Raw genomic sequence first — 22,083 nt, forward strand, 5'->3', positions numbered from 1 at the left:
GCGATTCTGTACGATATGTACGCGCGTTTCTGCAAGGGCTATTACGGATACGAATATTTCGAGCCGAGTCTCACCGTTTCGACTTTTCTACGTAACGGCCCGTTCGTGATCATCGATTGCTCTCGACAAAACGAATCCGTCAAAAACGCCACCGTGGATGTCAGACTAGAATTCGATTGCATGAAAAACGTACCGCCGAATACCTCCGCGTACTGTCTCATCATACACGATCGCGTGATCGAGTACAATCCGTTGACCAACGTAGTGCGCAAAATAGTCTGAGTGTTCGCGGCAACGTCGACGAAAATTTTCTCTCTCTTTAACTCCCGATACAAATTTATGAGAGGGGAAAAAGGGGAGCAGGATATAAAAATCAGAGTGTTGCGAAACGCGCGTCATTCCTCTCGATTCACGCGTCGAAGAAAGAGAGATATCTCTTCATGCCCGTACCAACGTTCGTCGACCTGCAAAGTTTTGTCGTCGGGATGAGATTTGTTGTAAAGGAGGCGGCGGTGCTGAGAAACGGGGCCGTTCTGGCGCATTACATCTTTACATGCCCCATGCCATTTTCATGCAACGTTTTCTTCTTCTCGAAAAGTATTAAAGAAAAATATACTTTATTTTATAGTTTTTGAAAGCTTTCGATGTAAGCTAACTGTTTTCGTGGTTAATTTTTTGATATGGGTTTGTTCTCGAAAAGTATTAAAGGAAAATATACTTTATTATATAGTTTTTGAAAGATCTCTCTCTCGATGTAAGCTAAGGGTTTTCGCAATTTCATAATTAAATAAATGAATGAATAAATGGATGAATGGATGAATGAATAAATGGGTGAATGGATGAATGGATTTAATAAATAAATAAATGAATGAATGGATGAATGGATGAATGGATTTAATAAATAAATAAATGAATGGATGAATGAATGAATGGATGAATGGATAAATGGATGAATGGGTGAATGGATTTAATAAGTAGATAAATGAATAAATAAATAAATAGATTGATGAATAGATGAATGGATGAATTGGTGAATGGATGAATTGATGAATGGATTTAATAAATAAATTAATGCCTGACTCCATGGATTGGAATGATGATGGGTGAATGGATAATGGATAATGGGTGAATCACTTCACCCTGATGATGGATGCCTGCTCACTCCTGCCTGGCTGCATGGCTCCTGCCTGCCTGGCTGCTGGGTCCCTGGCTTTCCTCCCTCACCTCCCTGCCTTCCTTCCTGCCTGCTGGCTGCCTGGCTGCCTGGGTCACCTCCTGCCTCCTGCCCTCCCTGCCTGGCTGCCTGGCTCCCTGGCTGCCTCGCTGCCTGGCTGCCTTGGGTGCCTGGGTGCCTGGCTTTCCTCCCTCCCTCCCTGCCTCCCTGCCTGCTCCTCCCTGGCTCCCTCCTCCCTTGCTCCTAGGCTGCCTGGCTGTGTGTGTGGCATGGGTGCCTCGCTTTCCTCCTCCCTCCTCCCTCCCTGCCTGCTCCTGCATCCCTGGCTGCACTCGGCGACTGGCATCCCTGGGGTGCCTTGCTGCTCGTGCCCTGCCTCCCTGGGTGCCTGGCTCCCTGGCTTTCCTCCCTCACTGCCTGGCTGGCTGGCTGGCTGGCTGGCTGGCTGGCTGCCTGGTGCCTGGCTGCCTGGCTTTCCTCCCTCCCTGCTGCCTCGCTGACTGCATGAATGAATGAATGGATGAATGGATGCCTATTGCGTATGCGCATTGCGGACGATTAGGCTTCACTACCTTTCTCTCTCGCACGATGTTGGACACAGACTCGATGTTCAATGCCTCTTCCATATATGTTGTATTCTAATAGACGCAGTTCTACGTGTTGATTGCGGCACAGTTGATACTGTGCTTGTTTATATTTTATTACTAATTTCATTATTTTTACAGCATTTCGTTGAAGCGTCGCGCGGTTCGTATACTCAGTAGACGATACGCGTTGACGGCTACGGGATACAAATTTCTTGAAATTGGCGTTAACGTGGGTCCACCGAATTACGTGGAAATCGCCGTAGAAGATCATCGAGGAACGGAATTGATACTGTCCCTCGAAACGTGGAAGGGATTCTACAAACAACGACGGAACATTCTGAATTTCATTCGATCCTCTAAAGATACGTGTGATTTTATAAACGTTGGACCGTTAACATTGAGAATTGGTACGATTAACGGTGTCAAACTCGTACGTCTCGAGTCTTTAAACGTACGCTTAACGATGATCGAATCGACGTTACACCTTATGCTCGATCTTGATCTGTGCATCGACGCAATGTTTCATCGATTGAACAGAATTGTCGAAACGGTCGATGTCAAGTTCTCGCAATTCTCCAAAATCGCGTCCACTGTAACGAATCCTACGCAAGTATTGAATGTAATACGCGATAGCGATGCCTTCGATAAACATCAGCTCATCGATTTGAGCTCGCAGCTTTATTTTTTAGTGCGCTACCGTAGTACGTAAAAACAAAAAATATGTAAAAAAAAAAAAAAAAATGTATTTTTTAAAATATAAATCATGACTTAATTTCTTCACACGCATTTTTATTCGAGCAGTATATGCGACGTTTGACTCGAACCACTCGAGCCGCTTGGATATATCGTAAACTATGAAGCCATGCTCCGGCGACGCTCGCCTATGTGGTGTCGATGCTCCAACGAATCCTTTTTTTGTTATTGTAACGCTAGATATATTTTATCTTAATTACTTTTCTGGTTCAGTCCTCTGCAGTCAGTTAAGTCAGTCAGTCAGTCAGTAGTGTCAAAACATTCGCAAGTAGAGCACAGAGCACTGTGTAAGAATAAGAAATGGACCGAGAAGAAACGAATCAAGATAAAATGGAAGAAGAAATGGAACGAAGATATCATAGAATCGAAGACTGCATAGAAATTGTTTATTCCGCAGTAGGAGTATGTATACTTAATACCGTTGCGTGCGTGTCGCCCGGTATGCTTTTCGAACTCCAAGCTGAAGCGTGCAGCGAGCAGTCTTTTAATAAACGATCGTCGCTATTTTTGTGAGTGCGCGAGTGTGAATAAGTGTCTGAGAGAGTCACGGACTAACTGTCGGCTTGGGTGTAACATTTTTGAAAAAGCATACCGGGGCGGCATGCACGCAACAATACATAATTGTATATTATATATATATTTTTTTAAAATTAACTATTCTGTTAACGCGTTACAGTGAATATGGGTCGACAACGTGCCGGTGCACGAGATCCCACTTTTTCATATGGTGAGGGTTTGGATCCCCCACAGACAAGTGTGTTTAATATTTTTTTCACAGATTTTAAATTTTAAAAAATTAAAAAAATTTTTTTTTTTAATTTTTTGTATAATTTGTTTTTAGCCAAATGTTATATATTTCAACGAAATCCGCATTCGTGAATTTATCAATATACATACCCAGCGTTTGGTACGATGGTTCAGACAAGTAGATGTTGAGCATAATAACGAAATCTGGGACGTGTCGGGAGACGAAGACATTTATAGATTTCGACGACTGTTTAAAATTGAACACGAGTTCAAGAGAGAAAAAGAAGAAGTGTGGTAATTTTTTAAAATTTAAAATTTTATGAATAAATATTTTTATGCTTAATTTCATATATATATTATTTATTATTCATTTTTCCGCTTTCTTCACTATTATTAAGTATATTTCATAATAATAATATTTTAAATAATAATTAAAGTTAAATCCGCGCGAGGAAAAAAGAACGCCAACAAACGTTGACGCTCGCCCTTATCATCGTTGTATAAACTATTATATCTCTTCTCTCTGGGCAACTTTTTACCCGCCTCCCATAACCGCCGTTGAATTTAGTTTCATCGTGGCCGCGAGCAGTAACAGACGCGTGTCAGGACAAAAGGGGGGGACGGGAGCAAGAAAGACAGCTGCTCTTTCTAGAAAAAACATAAAGAGGACTCCGCAACAGTTAAATCGTCATCGGTGACACATTTTATCAATTGTTTACCTCGGCTATTTTATCTTTAAACCGTCGTCGGACCATCGACGCTCGCTTTTGTAGTAAGACGCCGTAACCGAATGGCGGCTCGCATGTTTTAGAAAAGTGAGATCATTGCAGAGTCAAGTGTCTAACTTGCTGTTTTGTTTATATTCGCCGATAAAATTCCAGCAGCCGAACGGCGCCTTTGTAATACCCCCGCACCGATAAAGTGACGATCCCCCCCCCCGGCGGACCACCCTCGGCGTAGAACGCGGACACCTACCCCCCCCCTCGGCGGTACCTTTTGTCAATACGATATGTTTATTAATGTTTAATAAACATGTCCCGACACGCTCGCCGACCCCCCCGCTCCCCCTCACCAACGAGTCGTCCCTCCCCCCCGCTCCCCCTCACCAACGAGTCGTCCTCCCCCTGCTTCCCCTCGCCCTCGAGTCCCCCCCGTCCCGTTCCCCCTTGCCCTCGAGTTCCCCCCGCCCCGCTCCCCCCTCGGAGCTCCCGGGGTAGATCTGTCAAAACATCTCCTACTCCGCGGAACTAACTAAACTAAGCCTAAATCTCGAGGAAATAAACCAGGAGTTATAGAAGACGACCAGGTCAGCATTTTTTCAAACAGAAATGTAATATACCCCGTGGGCTCCGTGTCCATAGTTGTAATCGTAATAGAAATAGAAATCGCTATCACATGCGTAATAAAAAAAAAACGAAGAAAAACATGCGACGCGACTGCCGCAAGCAACTAAAAAAAGAAAATAGCATATAATGTAACCCCATAGAAAAAGAAAAATTATCATGTATAAATCAAATGTAACAAAAAACCTCATACCTCGGTTTTTTTTCACGGGGGAAGGGATGTTGTGAGACGGAAGTCGAGTTAACCTAGTTGCGACACAGAGCTGCCAGCGCAAGTCCGATTATTGCCAAATACACCTTCGGTGGCTTTCCGGGCATCACCGATTGCCAGCGCAAGTTCCGGCCAAATGCATTCCGGGCATCATCCGATCGCCAGGCGATTGACCAAGGCCCGGAAACAAAAGCGCTGACAGCTGAGTTGACAACAAGGAAGCGACCCCGCGCGATAAAAAGCCCGCCCTTCTGATTAGCGGCGGGCAGTCTGAGATCAGAGCGCGTATCGACCACGTGTCGACAGTATATCTAACCCGCGAGTCAGGGTAGTGAGTGAGAACACTTGTGTAAGAAGACCAATCTGTTTTTAAACATCTCTGATACAACCACGTAAATCTGTGAGAGTTATTCCTTTTCGCCCTCCTGCGGATCCTAGGAACTCGGTGCCGGCCCTGAGCTCCAATTCAAGGCGCGGCACGACATAATACATGACCATTTTTACGCGTCCAAAAGAAAGTTATATTCCTCACCGACTGTAGAGACGTTTGAATCTGTTTACAATAGCACGTGCGTACATATTAACAGCTTGTAAACACTATAACAGCAGTTTCATATTAGCTTGTACTGCGGCAAGAAGCAATGCCATTCACATTTCTAACCAGTCAAAAAGGTGGCAAATTATTACAGCACCAAAGTTTCACTTACTACAAGTACCGTGCAACTGCAACAAAAGTGTTTTGGCGATGCACTCGCTACGAGCAGGAGATAAAGTGTCCCGGGCGTTGCCAAACGACAACCAAGGAAAAGACAGGTAACATCAACATGTATTCAAAAATTACCACTCACGTGTCACCTATATATTACATATTATATTCAATATGCACGACGTTATCATCGATATAAATTTCCAGGATCCGTTATGAGCGAAACGACACATAATCACGCTCCGGATATATTGCACGTCAAGCAAATCGCAGTTACAAACGACATAAAACGAAAAGCAATCGAATCTAATGAGCCAACGAAAAACATCGTTTCTGCTGCGTGTACCGATGTCACTGCATCCGTAGCAGCACGATTGCCACATACACAATCACTCTGCCGCACGGTTCAAAGGACACGATTACGAGTAAATGCTCCACCACCAAATCCATCTACTGCAGAAGATCTGAATATAACAGGTGATTACTGTAATACAAAAGCAGGTACTAAATTTATCTATTACGACAATAAAAGAAAGGACCGCATAATCATTTTCACCACAAAGAAAAATTTACAATTTCTACAACATTGCAACCAATGGCACGTTGATGGCACATTCAAGACGGTACCAAACATATTTACCCAATTATACACGATTCATGGGCTTCACGAGAATACGACAATTCCATTGGTATACGCACTTACAAAAAGAAAGTCGCAAGAAACTTACATCGAATTTTTGAGCGCATTAAAAAATCTGCAACAAAAACTCAAACCAACCGCCATAATAACGGATTACGAACTCAGGCGTTTCATACAGGCGTTCTAAGAGGTGTTTCAGAACAGTACAGTGCATGGATGCTATTTTTATTTTTCGCAGTGCATCTGAAAACGTATTCAAACGTATAGATTACAAACAAGATATGCGCAGGACGAGGAATTTGCACAGCAGCTAAAAAAAATTAATTGCATTAGCCTTTGTTCCAGTCAATGATGTTATTTCCACTTACGAACAACTCATTGACACTGAATTCTATACTTGCAACGAGGTAATATTACAACCTTTACCTGATTATTATGAGGAAACATGGATCGAAAAACAGAATCGAAAAGGAAAACGACAACACACACACATGCACGCTTTCGAATTGTACTCTGGAATGTCTACAACAGAACTCGGGAAAACCTACCACGTACCAATAACGCAGTTGAAGGGTGGCATCATGGATTCGCGGTACGTTTGCAGGCACATCATATTACAATCTGGAAATTCATCGAGGGCCTACAAATGGAACAAAGTGATCAAGAACGTCAAATAGCACAATTCCAAGCGGGAGAGACTCGCCCAAAGAGAAAAAACAGACACGATTAGACGATTGCCTCCACAACGTTGTAAATACGTATAATCCTGCCGAAGCATTGAATTACCTAACGAAAATTTTGCATAACATCTCTTACTAATGAATCCTTATCGTAATCACAATTCCCTTACAATCGCCACCTATTCTAATATAAGTATGTATTAAATAAAAAAATTGTAAAATAAAAAAAGCTGTAAACCCATGTGGCACCTCGTTTCACGTGGAAAGTGTATGCGTGGAGACAGTAGGTTTCGCCCCCGCGGGGGGCTCCACTATTGTTAAACTAGGCACATAGTGTGCCTTCAAAGTACATGCGTAGGCTTTCCACGCGTGAAAAGTTGTAAACCCATGTGGCTCCTCGTCTCGCGTGAACGTCCTGTCGCAGAATATTTTGTCATGGGGATATTATTTTTTTGGACATATTGTCGTGGGATTTTTGGGACGTTCTGTCTGACTACTATATATATATTAAACAATTTGTCAGCAAATTGTAACCAAATTGACACCAAATTCGCGCAAAACTTGTCGACAAATCCGGTGCGATCTGTGTCTGCAATACGCTTGTGTTTTACTAGCAAAGCTTGTGTACATGACTTGACATCAAATTGAGCCAAATATCGAGCAAACAGGGCAGCAAAAGTTCAATGGCAAATTTGCGCCATATTGTGAACAAGGCTTGCCAACAAAAGCTCGACAGCAAATTTGTGCCAAATTGCGAGCAAACCTTGCCAGCAATCTAATAGCAAATTGTTGACAAATTGCTATCAAAGTTTGTTGACAAAACCCGACGTCAAATTTATATCAAATATCAAACAAGATTTGAGAATGTTACGGAAATGGTTGCTGTTATCGACGTCGAGGATTGAGCGACGGTAATTTATCGACTGAGAGAGCTCCGCAGAATAGTAGTCGTTGCGAGGGAGCGAGCGACACGGGTTCTGGTGCGCTTTTGTCATCGTGGTTGAGTCGAGTAGTAACGTGTCCTCGTCTCGTGTGTACTGAGAGACTTACTTGGAAATTGCCGGTACCGTGCGTACGACTAAGGGCAGCAACCTGAATTACAAGGGGCACCGAGCCATTGCCAAGTACCTAGCGTACAATAGTGGGCAGCTACTAGAGAGAGAGAGAGAGAGAGAGAGAGAGAGAGAGAGAGAGAGAGAGAGAGAGAGAGAGAGAGAGAGAGAGAGAGAGAGAGAGAGAGAGAGAGAGAGAGAGAGGAGAGAGGAGAGAGAGAGAGAGAGAGAGAGAGCGCGAGAGAGAGAGAGAGAGAGAGAGAGAGAGTTCGAGAAGAGAGAGAGTATAGAGGAAGAATACGACAAGTATACATCTCGACGTCTAACTCCGCTTGTCCTTGTCCGCCTTTGCGAAGGTGCCCGACTTGCGGTATCCTTCCACCCGTCATTACACTCAACACCTCTACAGGTACGGTAAGGAGAGACAACACTAATCCGGCTCTCCGATGCGTACGGTATTTTCACCATTAATAGCGGGCGGCTGTTCGCCATATAACACTCGCATATTACAATTGGCAGGCATTCGCGCCCATCGCCATTGTCAAATAAGCATTATATCATTTTATGAATATCGAACAATCTGCTAAATATTCCCCTAAATGTATAAACATATCAGTGTTTTTAATAAATGTATTTTGCAATAAATGTGTGTCAAAAGGTAGTTAACTGTGACTATTTCTTATTTGAAAGGTACGGTAAGCGACGCGGAACCAGAGTAAAACCTTATTATAACCTGAACATTTTATAGTCCTTCGAGCCGGATCTCACCGCGTCAGAGCTTAAAGTTGTTTTCACGCTGAATTCTACATTGCAAGATGGAAAATATGGAAGGACGGATCGCTCTGCAACGGAGTCGATTTGTACTTATACAGAACGAGACGGATCAAGACAATATGAGTGTTGATCGATTGAATCGACATCTGATCAGTGCTCGCCTAGATATGCTTAAGCAGAATTGGAATAAATTTCAAGAAGAGCATGAAAACCTATGCCTATCCGCCAGCGAGGATCTGAGAGACCATTCTTACTTGAGAGAACGCATATACAAACGCTGTCAAGCCTTCTATGTTTATACTCGTGCCATGTTATTCAACCAGCTAGAAGAATTCGATACAGCGGATCGACATTCCAGATCGTCGCTTTTAGATCAAGGAGCGTCCCCACCGCCACAAGGGGCTTCCACTCCGCAACAAGGGGCGTCCACATCGCAACAAGGGGCGTCCACGTCGCAACTGCCACGCAGTGCATTACCGCGCACTCAGCTGCCGATTTTCTCCGAAGACTACCCAACCTGGAGAACGTTTCATGACACTTTTACCTCTATGATAAAAAATAACTTCCATCTGACGAATGTCGAAAAAATGCATTACCTGAAAACATGCGTTAAAGATGAAGCCGCACGAAAGATAGGCAATCTGTCTGTCTCCGGCGACAACTTCTTAATTGCGTGGACTTTGTTGGTATCGAGGTATGAGAATACACGATTTTTGATCAAGGCGCAATTAGACAAGATAACGAGTCTGAAGCCACTCAAGACGAAGAGTGCAATAGGCCTTCGAAATTTTATGACCACTGTATCGGAGACGACTGCGGCTCTTCGCTCATTGGGATGTGCGGTAGATAAATGGGATCCGTTATTGCTTCACCAAGTCGTGAAGTTGATTGATCCTGAATCAAGAGAAGCGTGGGAGGTTAAGCAAGGATCCTCTATTACTTATCCAACCCTCGAACAATTTGAGGAATTTCTCACTGGACGAACACGAGCTATGGAGAATCTCAATCCAAATATGACTCAAAGAACGTCGGCTGCTTCCACTTCAGGAAAACCTTATTCGAAGGTCGCGGCGCATGCCGCAGCGTCTGCTTGCCCTTTATGCGGATCATCGCACTATCTAGCAAAATGTGAACGTTATCAATCGAAGACGGCTAAACAGCGTAAGGAGATTGTCATCAGACATAAACGATGCTTCAATTGCCTCGCACCTCACCTAGTTAAAAAGTGCACCTCCGTGACGCAATGCCTAAAATGCGGGAAAAAGCATCATACGACTCTTCACGAGAATCAACGAGAAATTTTAAACACACCTACTAGTACGCCGGCAAAACCGGCCAATCAATCTGAGGAGAAGTCAGATCCATCAGTAACTACTGACTGACAATTAAAGACATGTGCACACCAAACCAAACAGGCAAATCGTACGAGAAAGCTTACTTTACTTGCGACGAGTAGAGCTTTGGTAAGGAAGAGTAACGGGGATTTCCATCCGGTGCGTTTATTGATCGATCAGGGATCAGAATTATCTTTCATCACGGAAGATATAGTGCAACGAGCCCAACTCACTAGGACGGCCGCATCAATACCGCTTCTCGGAATTGGTGGCACTTATTCCGGACATACAAAGGGGAGTGTTTTTATACAACTGCACTCCATTCATGACTCAACGTTACAATGTCAAATACGAGCCTTCATATTGCCACGTCTTACGGCAAAGTTACCATCGTGCAGCGTTAGTGCTCCAACCTGGCCTCATATTTCAGGACTCCAGTTAGCCGATCCGGAATACTACGTCTCTGGAACAATACAGGTCATAATAGGATCAGACAATTTTCATGTCGTGATACGACAAGGCATGATACCAGGTGATTCTTCCTCGCCTACGGCGCAGCAAACCATCTTCGGATGGGTCCTCTATGGCTCTATGTCAGCAGCCGAGACACCTGTTTCAGCGCATGCACATCATTGTTCACCGGATCAAGAATTACAAGATCTTCTTTCCAGATTCTGGACACAAGAAGAAATTCCTAAGTCGACTACAGCAGAGTTAACTGAGGAGGAAGAGGAGTGCGAACGACACTTTCTAACGACCTATTCACGAGATGCAACGGGCAGATATGTGGTTCGCCTCCCTCTAAAAATCAATCCGTCGGTTTTGGGGGACTCTAAAGCAAAGGCTCTCGGTTGTCTTAAGAACTTGTTTCAACGATTCTCAAATCAAAATACTTTCCAACAACTTTACGAAAACTTGCTAGAGAAGTATTTGAAGATGGGTCATATGAAAGAGGTTGACGCTTCCTCCGCTCAGAATTCTGTGGTGAATTATCTTCCCCATCATGGGGTACTATGAGAGAATAATCGAACCACGAAACTCAGGGTGGTTTTTAACGGATCCAGCCCTACCAGCAATGGCCTCTCGCTAAACGATATTCTACACGCCGGTGCCAAGCTTCAAATTGACATATGCGATATTCTGCTTTGGATACGTACCCATAAGGTTCTATTTTCTACGGATATAGTTAAAATGTTCCGTCAGATAGCTGTGCACCAGGACGATTGGAACCTACAAAGAATATTATGGATCGGATCGGAACAACAGCTTCTCGCCTACTGCCTTACCACAGTGACATACGGACTACGATGTGCACCCTTCCTGGCGTTGAGAGCTTTAGAGCAATTGATGAAAGAGGAAGGTCATCGTTTTTCTAAAGCAATCATTCCTATGAAGAAGGGCAGATTCGTCGACAACATTTATGGGGGATCTGATACGACATTAGAAGCTAAGGATATTATACAGCAAGTGAAGGGGCTTTGCGAAGCAGGAGGATTTCCCTTGCATGAATGGAGTAGCAACTATCCTGATCTTCTCCCTAACTCGGAAGAAGGGGGACCTACCGACATAGAAATCGATCCTACCTTTTGCAAGCTTCTGGGTCTCGTTTGGCGGCCATTTTCTGACACTCTGCATTTTTCTTCCACAGTTCCAGGCAATATCACCTTCACTAAGAGAGCAATTGCCTCGGACATAGCCAAGTTGTATGATCCTCTAGGGCTGATTTCGCCTATTATAATAGGAGCGAAAATCATATTGCAGGAGCTATGGCTGTTGAAAACTGGATGGGACGAGCTGATTTCTGTCAATTTACAAGAGAGATGGACTGCGTTTTGACAACAACTATTACAGCTCGAACTCCTCTCTATACCGAGATGGCTCGGTGTTCTTCGTTGCGATACTTCGAGGATTGAAATTCATGGATTTTCGGACGCATCTCAACTAGCCATGGCGGCGGCGGTGTACATAAGGATTCCGAATGGCGACAATACATTTTCAGTACAACTGGTGTGCTCAAAGACCAAAGTTGCGCCTCTTAAGCGGCTCACCATTCCGCGACTTGAGCTTACTGCAGCTCTCTTCCTAGCGCGATTAATAGCAAAAGTGGTAAAGGCTCTCGAGTTGTTCGAAGCACTGGTATTCTGTTGGTCAGATTCAGAGGCAACGATTAAGTGGATAACTGCTAACCCATCGCGCTGGAAGGATTTTGTTAGGAATCGCGTGTCCGCCATACAAGAACTTTTGCCCAATGGATCGTGGCGTTTCGTACCGGGCAAACAAAACCCCGCTGATCTTGCAACACGAGGCCTAAAAGCGGACAAACTGTTCCACCTTGACCTTTGGTGGAAGGGACCAAAATGGTTATCCGAATTGCAAGCTTCTTGGCCTTACACGGAATACAGATTGACATCAGACATAGATATAGAGGACCGTCCTGGTTATGTTATGATTGCTTTAATAAGTCGGCCTCCATGCTGGAAGCTATTACGCAAGTATTCCTCTCTTACTAGATTACTGCGTGTCACTGCGACGTGTCGCCGATTTGTAAATTGCTTGCGTAAAATACCTCAATCTTTTCTTTCTAATTATCTATTAACTCCAATTGAGATCCAGCAAAGCCGTGATTTATGGGTGCGAATTGTACAACGAACATGGTTCCATGAGGAGATACGACTCTTAGTCAAAGGAGAGCAGTTACCGAAGTCAAATTCCTTGAATCGACTCACTCCATTTATCGACCGGGACGGTCTGTTTCGAGTAGGTGGCCGTCTTCATTTTGCCCAGATTGATATGGAAGCCAAGCACCCGCTTATTCTACCTAGGAGGTCACCATTGACCACGCTCGTCATTGAAGATACTCACAGAAGATCACTTCACGGAGGCACCCAAGTGACTTTGAGCCTCCTGCGTGAGAATTTCTGGATAATTGGAGGAAAGGCGCCAATACGATCCCACATATTAAGATGCGGACGTTGTGTTCGGTACCGCGGCATTCGAGCAAAACAAATGATGGGCCAACTTCCTTCCGTAAGAGTGAACCCAGCTCGGCCCTTCTCCCATTCAGGCCTCGACTATGCCGGACCCGTGACGTTGAAGACGTGGAAAGGGCGGGCAGCAAAGTCCTACAAGGGCTACTTGGCTATATTCGTCTGTCTCGCAACATCTGCCGTACACATCGAAGTAGTTACGGATTACACTACAGAAGCTTTTATAGCTGCCTACAAACGCTTTAGCGGAAGACGAGGTATATGCTCCATCTTGTAAAGTGACTGCGGTACAAATTTTATGGGAGCCAACGCTGAGTTGAAACGTCTATTTCAACAATCCTCTCACGAACTTGGTGACATCGCCTCCCTTCTGGCTAATGACGGTACCGAGTGGAGGTTCAACCCTCCATCTGCTCCTCATTTCGGTGGAAAATGGGAAGTTAAATTTCCCTGAAATCAGTTAAATTTTACCTGAAACGAGTCCTAGGGGAGAAATTACTTACCTATGAGAAGATGACCACTATCACTATACAGATTGAGGCCGTATTAAACTCTCAACCTCTTTGTCCGCTCAACGACGATGTCAACGACTATGCCGCCTTAACTCCAGGGCATTTTTTGATGGGACACGCACCAACTGACATACCGGAACCCAATCTAGCTAATGAGCCCCTGTCACGACTTACTCGTTGGCAGTTACTTCGCCAAACCGTAGAACATTTCTGGACGAGGTGGTCCTCGGAGTGTTTGCAGCGATATCAGGCCATCTCTAAGTGGCACCATCCTACTAACGAAATAAAAGAGGGTTCACTAGTTTTGATTACAGATGAGCGCTATCCTTCTGGGAAGTGGCCTCTAGCCAGGGTCACCCAATTACACCCTGAACCCGATGGTTTGACCAGAGTCGTCACCCTGCGAACTTCAACGTCCACCTACAAACAACCTATAGCCAAGCTGTGTATCCTACCTACGGACCCTGACCCAACGTATTCGACAATTCTCTTGTCGAAGGCGGGCAGGAATGTTACGGAAATGGTTGCTGTTATCGACGTCGAAGATTGAGTGACGGTAATCTATCGACTGAGAGAGCTCCGCGGCGGCGTAGTCGTCGCGGGGGAGCGAGCGAGACGGGTTCTGGCGCGCTTTTGTCGGATCGTGGTCGGTCGAGTCGTAGCTCGCGGTTGTTTCGTGAGTGGTGTGAGACTACTTTGGAATTGCCGGTGCCGTGCGTACGACTAAGGGCAGCTACCTGTATTACAAGGGGCACCTTACCATTGCCAAGTACCTAGCGTACAGTCAAAGGGCAGCTACAAGTATTTGCCGGTACCTTACTTGCGTACGATAGTGGGCAGCAACTTAAGAAAGAGAGAGAGAGAGAGAGAGGGCGACAAGTTGACAACGCGCTTGTTCGCCTTTGCGAAGGTGCCCGGCTTGCGGTATATCCTTCCACCCGTCATTACATTCCACACCTATACAGGTACGGTAAGGAGAGAAAACAATAATCCGGCTCTCCGATGCATACGGTATTTCTGTATTAATAGCGGGCGGCTGTTCGCCATATTACAATCGCATATTGCAATCGGCAGGCAATCGCGACCATCGCTGGTGTTAAATAAGTATTATATTAATGGCATGATTCTAACAAATAGTATTTTAACGTGCATTGTAGACGATTACTCACATATTCTTTTATTGTAATGTTGCTATCCTGATATTACGTTATATAATCTATGTAATGATATGTTTAATGTTATTTATTTTGCAATGTATGTGTGTGAAAAAAGTAGTTAACCTTGACTATTTTTTTTGAAAAGTACGGTAAGCGACGCAGAACCAGAGTGAGAATTTAATGATAACCTGAACAGAATCTGTAAGAAGGAGCATGCTCTAATGTTGTGCGATGTATACAAGGGCAAACTTGCAACGAAAACAGTACGTTGACAGTAACTCCCTTTGTGAGAACTGCTTAGGACGACACAAGATCAACGTTGCACAGAAAACAATTTTTGGATGGATCCTACTGGGTCAATTCAAGTCAGTTGAGGAGAATCAAAGGGTGTCGAGTCACCAGTGCCTACTCGGCGAATCCCTCTCTACCCTCGTCAGGAAATTTTGGGAGCAGGAGGAGCTTCCTATTTCACCCACACCTCTCACGCTCGAAGAACAGGAGTGCCAAGAATGGTTCACCCGAACACACCAACGAACTCCCGACGGTCGCTATGTCGTTCGCTTGCCCGTACGCTCGACCCTGCCGGACCTATCGGAGACTCGTACCGCAGCGATCCATTCTCTTCTCCGCACCGAAAGGCGTTTCCTGAGAGACACTGAGTTCAGAGAACTCTACACGGACTTCATGAGCACATATGAGGACTTAAATCATATGTCACGAATCACGACCTCGTCTCACCTGCCAGCAAGAGTCTGCTACCTCCCGCATCACGGAGTGTTCCGAGCCGCCAGCACCTCGACGCGCCTCCGAGTAGTCTTCAATGGATCTTGGACCGTCTCCTCGGGCACATCGCTCAATGAACACCTCCATGTCGGACCTAACTTGCTGCCAGCCTTAGCCGACAGAATTCTTCGTTGGCGATGGCATACTTATGCGATGGCAGCCGATATTGAGAAAATGTATCGGCAAATACTCGTTCACGAGGAAGATCGGGACCTGCAAAGGATCGTATGGAGAAAGGATCCGGACGGCGAAATACTGGACTTACGGCTCAACACCGTTACTTATGGACAAGCTTGCGCACCATTCCTCGCTCTCAGTTCCCTTCGTCAGCTTGCGAGCGATGAGCAGGTTCGCTTCCCGGAGGGTGCCTCTGTGGTGCTCGAGGACTCCTACATGGACGAATTCTACTTCGGGGCCGACACGAAAGCGGAAGCCCTGGAAAAGCAGAAACAGTTAGGAGGTCTTTGCAAGGCGGGCGGCTTCCCCCTGAAGAAGTGGACAGCCAACTCTACCGAACTACTCGAGAACATACCCGAGGACGATCGCTTGCCACGCCAGTCTCGCGCCTGTACAGACGAGCGGATCACACATTCTGCGCTGGGACTTCTTTGGGATCCGCTGGGGGACTGCTTCTCTTTTGCCGTCAAACCACCGGCGGAGAGTGCCGTGACAAAGCGCTCAATTCTATCCCAGACTGCCCAGCTCTTTGATCCACTCGGCTGGCTCACTCCAACGATCGTTCTAGCGAAGATCTTTATCCAGTCCGCGTGGTTGTTGGGCCTTGACTGGGATGAACCTTTACCGGAAAACGAAGCTGCTCGATGGGTTAAATTCAAGGCGGAGCTGCCGGTGCTCTCAAACATAAGGGTCCCAAGAGCGCTAGCCAAGGGAACAATAAATTACCTGAGGACAGTGCACGGCTTCGCTGATGCGTCAGAGCGCGCGTACGCTGCAGTGCTCTATCTGAGAGCTGAAGACGAGGACGGCGAGATCAAGGTAACACTGATCACTGCGAAAAGTAAAGTTGCTCCTCTTAAGCAGGTGACCTTGGCGAGACTGGAACTCAGCGCGGCGGAGCTCTTGGCGCGACTCGCGAGACACTCGGTGGACGTTCTACGCCTGCAGGATCTACCGCTGCACCTATGGACGGATTCAAAGGTAACTCTCGGTTGGATTCAGGGACATCCATCGCGGTGGAAAACTTACGTGGCCAATCGAGTCGCCGAAATTCAACGCTTAGTGCCAGACGCTCAATGGAAGCACCTCCCTGGACATTGCAACCCTGCGGACTGTGCATCTAGGGGTCTGTTTCCCGGTGAGCTAGTCAACCACGAACTATGGTGGCACGGTCCGAGCCTCTTGCATGAGGGAGCGAACTCGGCAGCAGTGGAACAGATCGAAGCGCCCGACGAGTGCCAAACAGAGCAGCGAGCGCACACGTTGACCACATCCACTGGCGAACCCCCCGAGGAGCATCCTCTGCTATCACAGTACTCGACACTCCATAAACTCCTGCGAGTCACTGCCTGGTGTCGACGATGGTTGCCTCGGGGGCACCAGTCGAATGGAACCGGCCGCCGAGATCCAGGAGAGGCGCACCGTCCCCCCTTATCCGCCACGGAGATCGACGACGCAGAAAAATTGTGGATTCGCCATGTTCAAGCTATTCACTACAAAAAGGAACTATCTTTAATTGCTGTAGATTGCAAGGTTGACTGCAAGGGACCACTGACCACTCTCTCCCCGCTGCTGGACAAGGAAGGAATGCTGAGAGTGGGAGGCCGCCTACGACATGCGACACTCTCCTTCGACGAGAAGCACCCAATTATTTTGCCGCCGCAATCGGCTCTCACCAAGCTAATCATTGAAGCCTGTCACAGAAGAGCACTGCACGGAGGGGCGCAACTGACACTAGGTATCGTACGCCAGCGTTACTGGATACCACGTGGACGCAACCTGACGAAACAATGCATCCGTCGCTGTATCACTTGTGTGCGATGGCGGGCGGCATTGGCCGAACAGAAGATGGCCGATCTGCCTCGACCACGAGTAACTCCGGCGAGGCCGTTCCAATACACAGGCGTCGATTATGCAGGACCGATACTTCTGAGGACAGCGCCCGGACGGGGCCACAAGGCGATCAAGGGCTTTTTGGTGGTCTTTGTCTGCCTAAGCACGAGGGCGGTACACCTCGATGTGGCCTCTGATTATTCCTCACAAGCTTTCATTGCCGCCTTTAAACGATTCGTCTCTCGACGAGGAATGTGCACTGAACTTTTTAGTGATTGCGGAACTAATTTTGTAGGTGCCGATGCCGAACTCCGCAAACTCTTTTCCGCTAGCACGAAGGAAGGACGATCCATTGCGGAGGAGATGGCCAACAATAGAGTACGATGGCGATTCAATCCCCCTGGAGCTCCACACTTCGGCGGTCTGTGGGAGGCAGTGGTTAAATCAGCCAAGCACCACCTGCGAAGGGTCCTCGGCGATGCCACACTTACCTACGAAGAGATGACCACTTTACTCACTCAGATAGAGGCATGCCTCAACTCCCGTCCGTTGAGTCCGCTCACGGATGATCCGGAGGACTGTGCGGCGCTCACACCGGGGCACCTCCTTGTAGGGACGGCTCTCACAGCCGTGCCTGAGCCCTCTCTGCTAGATGTGCCAGCAAGCCGGCTCTCGCGTTGGCAGCTCCTGCAACAGATGCGCGATCAATTCTGGTCGCGGTGGCAGACCGAATATCTTAGGGGCTTAACTCAGCGATCCAAGTGGAAGGAGGCGACTGCGTACCAACCTGGACAGATGTGCCTGATGCTGAACGAGAATACGTCTCCGGCGAAGTGGCCACTCGCGCGTATAACGGCCGTCCACCCGGGTGACGACGGGCTCGTTCGGGTCGTCTCAATTAAAACAGCCACGTCGGAATTCAAACGCCCCATCGCGAAGCTCGTCTTACTCCCTATCCAAGCTCGCGAGGAAGATAATTCCAATTAATAAACGCATAATTTCACCTGCCGAACGCTTTACTTTCAATCAATTCTTACCGTAAATTCAAGGAAATAATAGAGCAGCCGCCGCCGTGTTCGTCCCGCGCCGTCATTTCGCTCGTTAACTCAGTTAATTCTCGATCACTTAAATCACTCGCCACGACATTATACGCGGTAATCACTCGTCTCAGAATTATCACTGATTATCACCGACAAGAAAACGACGCGACGTAACCTCTCGCAGTGTTGTGGGCGATAGCCTCGAACCTAGCGTTACTATCGTGAATCGTCTATCAATGAAATCGGTTCGTTCGTTCCACTTAACGAGGCGGGCGGGATGTACAAAGCTGCAGATATCGCGGCCGACGAATCGCTTGAAGCGAGCGCGCGCTCCCGAGCGCGTGACGTAGCGACCACACGTTCTCGCAACGTGAACTCACCGCGAGCTTAAGCCTGCCCCGACGCTCGCCCAATTACAAGCGCGCGCCGTGTTAAAACCGTATTTTTGGCAAACGCTCATTCGCGCAATTGTCTCTGGCCTTCTAGAAGGTTCGTTAACGGCAAGAAATATCCCTCCCTGTACGGGGAACCTTCTGGAAGGTCAGAACCGATAAAAGAAACAACGGAGCGACGCTCGTGGCAGTCGTTCGATAGAATTCCGCATTAGCCGTTGAAGCAAGTGCTCCATCGAAGAATGTGACGTGATTTAAAAAAAAAAACAGTATTAAAAAACAAAACATGGAACATCTCGATAAAACGGAACGCGACTTGGTGGAAGGATCCAACCAAATTGCTACCTTGGACGAATATCTTGCATGGGAACAGCGATGCGAGAAGTTTATTGAGCAGCTCGAAGAAGACTGTCGTTCCAAACGTCCGCGGGTCTCAGACGGCTCTCAGACTGACGGAAACAGGTCATCTTTAGTGGCAAGAATCGCGCGACTCGATGGTGCGATGACTCTATTACAGAAACGGTTCGTACATATCGGTGGTGAGCACGCGGCGGGCAGTAGTAGCGGTAACGAAAACGCGGAAAGACTCGTGTGGCGAGAGATTGATGCCGCGTTCGAATGGCGTGTATTGACTGGTGCAGTGATAAATATCAATTACATTGAACCGCGAAAATTTCTCAAAGATGCCAAAGTCATCGTGCTCGATCATGTGCAAAACGTCGTGCAAACACACGCAAGTGTAAAGATAAACACTATGTTCAACGGCAAGATTGTGACGGGTGACAAACGTGACAATAAAAGTTTCAGCACGAGTAACTGTGAACTTTTTCGTTCGTCCGAACGGTCCGATCCGCGCGAGTGGTACAAGCTACACGTTATCGAGCCCACATTAGAAAAACTCGAGGAGTTTCAGGAACGCGATAGCGGATGGGCGTTGTCGCGTATACTCAATTTGACAGTGAACGTGAACAAGTACAATCCTTTGCGCGCGGGATGTTACATCAATTTACCGGAAAAAATTAAATTAAAAAAAGCTGTGATCAACGTGCATTTTATGGACAATGCGTGCTTCGCGTGGTCAGTGGTCGCCGTGCTGTATCCTGTCAAGGATCATACATATCGGGAATCCTCGTACCCTGATTACAAAAATATATTAAATTTACAAGACATTGAGTTTCCAATGACTTTGAAACAGATTAAAAATTTTGAAAATCACAAGAATATATTCATCAATGTGTATACCATCGAGGGAGAGAAGACGCCAACCGTTCTCCCGATACGGCTCACCGACCGGAAGAATGAAAAGCACGCAAATCTGCTGTACGTGCAGGACCCGCGAGACGACGTGGGACATTTCGCGTGGATAAAAAATTTATCCCGCCTCGTGAGCTCGCAATTGAGCAGGTACAATGGTCGGAAATACTTTTGCGATCGGTGAGTACTTATACTCCTTTTAATAAAATTATAAAATATTTTATTTTTTATTTAATAATTTACAAAATTGTGTTTTTTCTTTTTTGCAGATGTTTACATTATTTTCATTCGAGCGAGAAATTGAAAGCCCACGGTGTAGACTGCCGAGAGATAAACAACTGTGCCATCCGACTACCGAGCGAGGACGACAAGTGGTTGAGTTTCAAAAATCACAGCAAGAAGGAACGACTTCCATATGTCGTATACGCCGACCTGGAATGTACCCTCGAGAAGACGGATGCGGATCCGACAACGTCCACGTTCAGGTTTCAACATCATCAGGTATTTAGCATAAGATACTACGTGCGGTGCTCGTACGACGACTCGTTATCCGCGTATCGATTTCGTCGCGATAAGGATTGCGTCGCGTGGTTCGCCGAGGAACTAAGACGTTTAGCACACGACATAAAGAACATCTTGTCCGATAATATACTCATGGCGGATTTCACGCGAGACGAGTGGAAAAAATTTAACAGCGCAACGCACTGTCACGTGTGCAAAAAACCGTTCGAGATAGACGACGTGCGAGTACGCGATCACTGTCACTTGACCGGCAATTATCGAGGTCCCGCGCATTTTAATTGTAACTTAAATTATAAAAATTCTCACTTCATTCCCATAGTATTTCATAATTTATCGGGTTATGATTCTCATTTTATTATAAAAGAAATTGCCACCGCGTACGAAGGACGCGTAGAAATACTTCCAATAACAAAGGAAAAATAAATTTCATTTACGAAGAACATTAAAAGCACTGAAGATAAATACAACCAAAATTGCATCAAATTAAGATTCATCGACTCGTACAAATTTCTTGGTACGAGTCTCAAAAAATTAGCATCCTTCCTCGATAAGGATAAGTTAAAAATTATACGTTCAAAATTTTCCGCGTTATCTGACCAAGATTTCGAATTATTGACGCGAAAAGGTGTTTTTCCGTACGAGTACATTGACTGCGTCGAAAAGTTGGAGGATGCGTGTTTACCCTCGCGCGACTCGTTTTACAGTTCATTGACAGGCGACACCGTATCCGAGAGCGATTACGCGCACGCCGTCAACGTCTGGCAGCGGTTCTCCATTCAAACGGTCGGTGACTACAGCGATCTGTATCTAAAGATCGATGTCTTGCTGTTGGCCGATATCTTTGAAAATTTTCGCGATAGTTGCGTCGCGAGTTATGGACTCGATCCGGCGTATTATTACACTTTACCAGGGTTTACGTGGGACGCTATGTTGAAGCATACGGCTATCAATTTTGAACTGCTCACGGACATTGACATGGTCATGTTCATCGAACGCGGTATTCGCGGCAGTTTGAGTCAATGTTCAAACAGATACGCGCTGGCCAATAACAGGTACATGCAATCTTACGATACATAAAAACCATCGTCATACCTGATGTATTTCGACGTAAACAACTTGTACGGCTGGGCAATGTGTCAACCATTGCCTTATGCAGACTTTCGATGGGTCGAAGACGTCTCGAATTTCGAGTTTAGCGAGATCGCTTTGGATTCGCCCACGGGTTAAATTCTCGAAGTCGATCTAAAGTATCCGCAGAATAAACACGACGCGCACGCCGACTTACCGTTCTGTCCGACGCGCGATAACCCACCCGGCAAACGGCAGGACAAACTTCTCGCCACGCTGTACGATAAGAAGCGTTATGTCATACACTACCGCAACCTACAGCAATGCACGCGCCACGGTCTAAGCATCACAAAAATT

The 22,083-nt window shown here is 46.3% G+C and overlaps 4 protein-coding genes across 4 annotated transcripts; all 4 read left to right on the forward strand.

Annotated features, from left to right (window-relative positions):
- Positions 1 to 10,523: 10,523 nt before the first annotated feature.
- Positions 10,524 to 11,018, forward strand: LOC143896064 (uncharacterized). The gene has a single exon (XM_077403611.1). The coding sequence runs from the start codon at positions 10,524 to 10,526 to the stop codon at positions 11,016 to 11,018; it is 495 nt and encodes a 164-aa protein (XP_077259737.1).
- A 174-nt stretch (positions 11,019 to 11,192) lies between these two features.
- LOC143896065 (uncharacterized) lies at positions 11,193 to 11,837 on the forward strand. Its single transcript, XM_077403612.1, has one exon. The coding sequence runs from the start codon at positions 11,193 to 11,195 to the stop codon at positions 11,835 to 11,837; it is 645 nt and encodes a 214-aa protein (XP_077259738.1).
- Positions 11,838 to 11,948: 111 nt separating this feature from the next.
- On the forward strand, positions 11,949 to 13,265 carry LOC143896066 (uncharacterized). The gene has a single exon (XM_077403613.1). The coding sequence runs from the start codon at positions 11,949 to 11,951 to the stop codon at positions 13,263 to 13,265; it is 1,317 nt and encodes a 438-aa protein (XP_077259739.1).
- A 1,623-nt stretch (positions 13,266 to 14,888) lies between these two features.
- On the forward strand, positions 14,889 to 18,437 carry LOC143896067 (uncharacterized). Its single transcript, XM_077403614.1, has one exon. The coding sequence runs from the start codon at positions 14,889 to 14,891 to the stop codon at positions 18,435 to 18,437; it is 3,549 nt and encodes a 1,182-aa protein (XP_077259740.1).
- The last annotated feature ends 3,646 nt before the right edge of the window (positions 18,438 to 22,083 follow it).

This window comes from Temnothorax americanus, unplaced genomic scaffold, assembly GCF_048541705.1.
Source record: "Temnothorax americanus isolate GAGA-0224 unplaced genomic scaffold, ASM4854170v1 Scaffold177, whole genome shotgun sequence".
NCBI lineage: Eukaryota > Metazoa > Arthropoda > Insecta > Hymenoptera > Formicidae > Temnothorax > Temnothorax americanus.

Excerpts from the sequence above, each read along its gene's own strand:
- LOC143896064 (XM_077403611.1), top strand. The coding sequence starts at position 10,524 with ATGATACCAGGTGATTCTTCCTCGCCTACGGCGCAGCAAACCATCTTC.
- LOC143896065 (XM_077403612.1), top strand. The coding sequence starts at position 11,193 with ATGTTCCGTCAGATAGCTGTGCACCAGGACGATTGGAACCTACAAAGA.
- LOC143896066 (XM_077403613.1), top strand. The coding sequence starts at position 11,949 with ATGGCGGCGGCGGTGTACATAAGGATTCCGAATGGCGACAATACATTT.
- LOC143896067 (XM_077403614.1), top strand. The coding sequence starts at position 14,889 with ATGTATACAAGGGCAAACTTGCAACGAAAACAGTACGTTGACAGTAAC.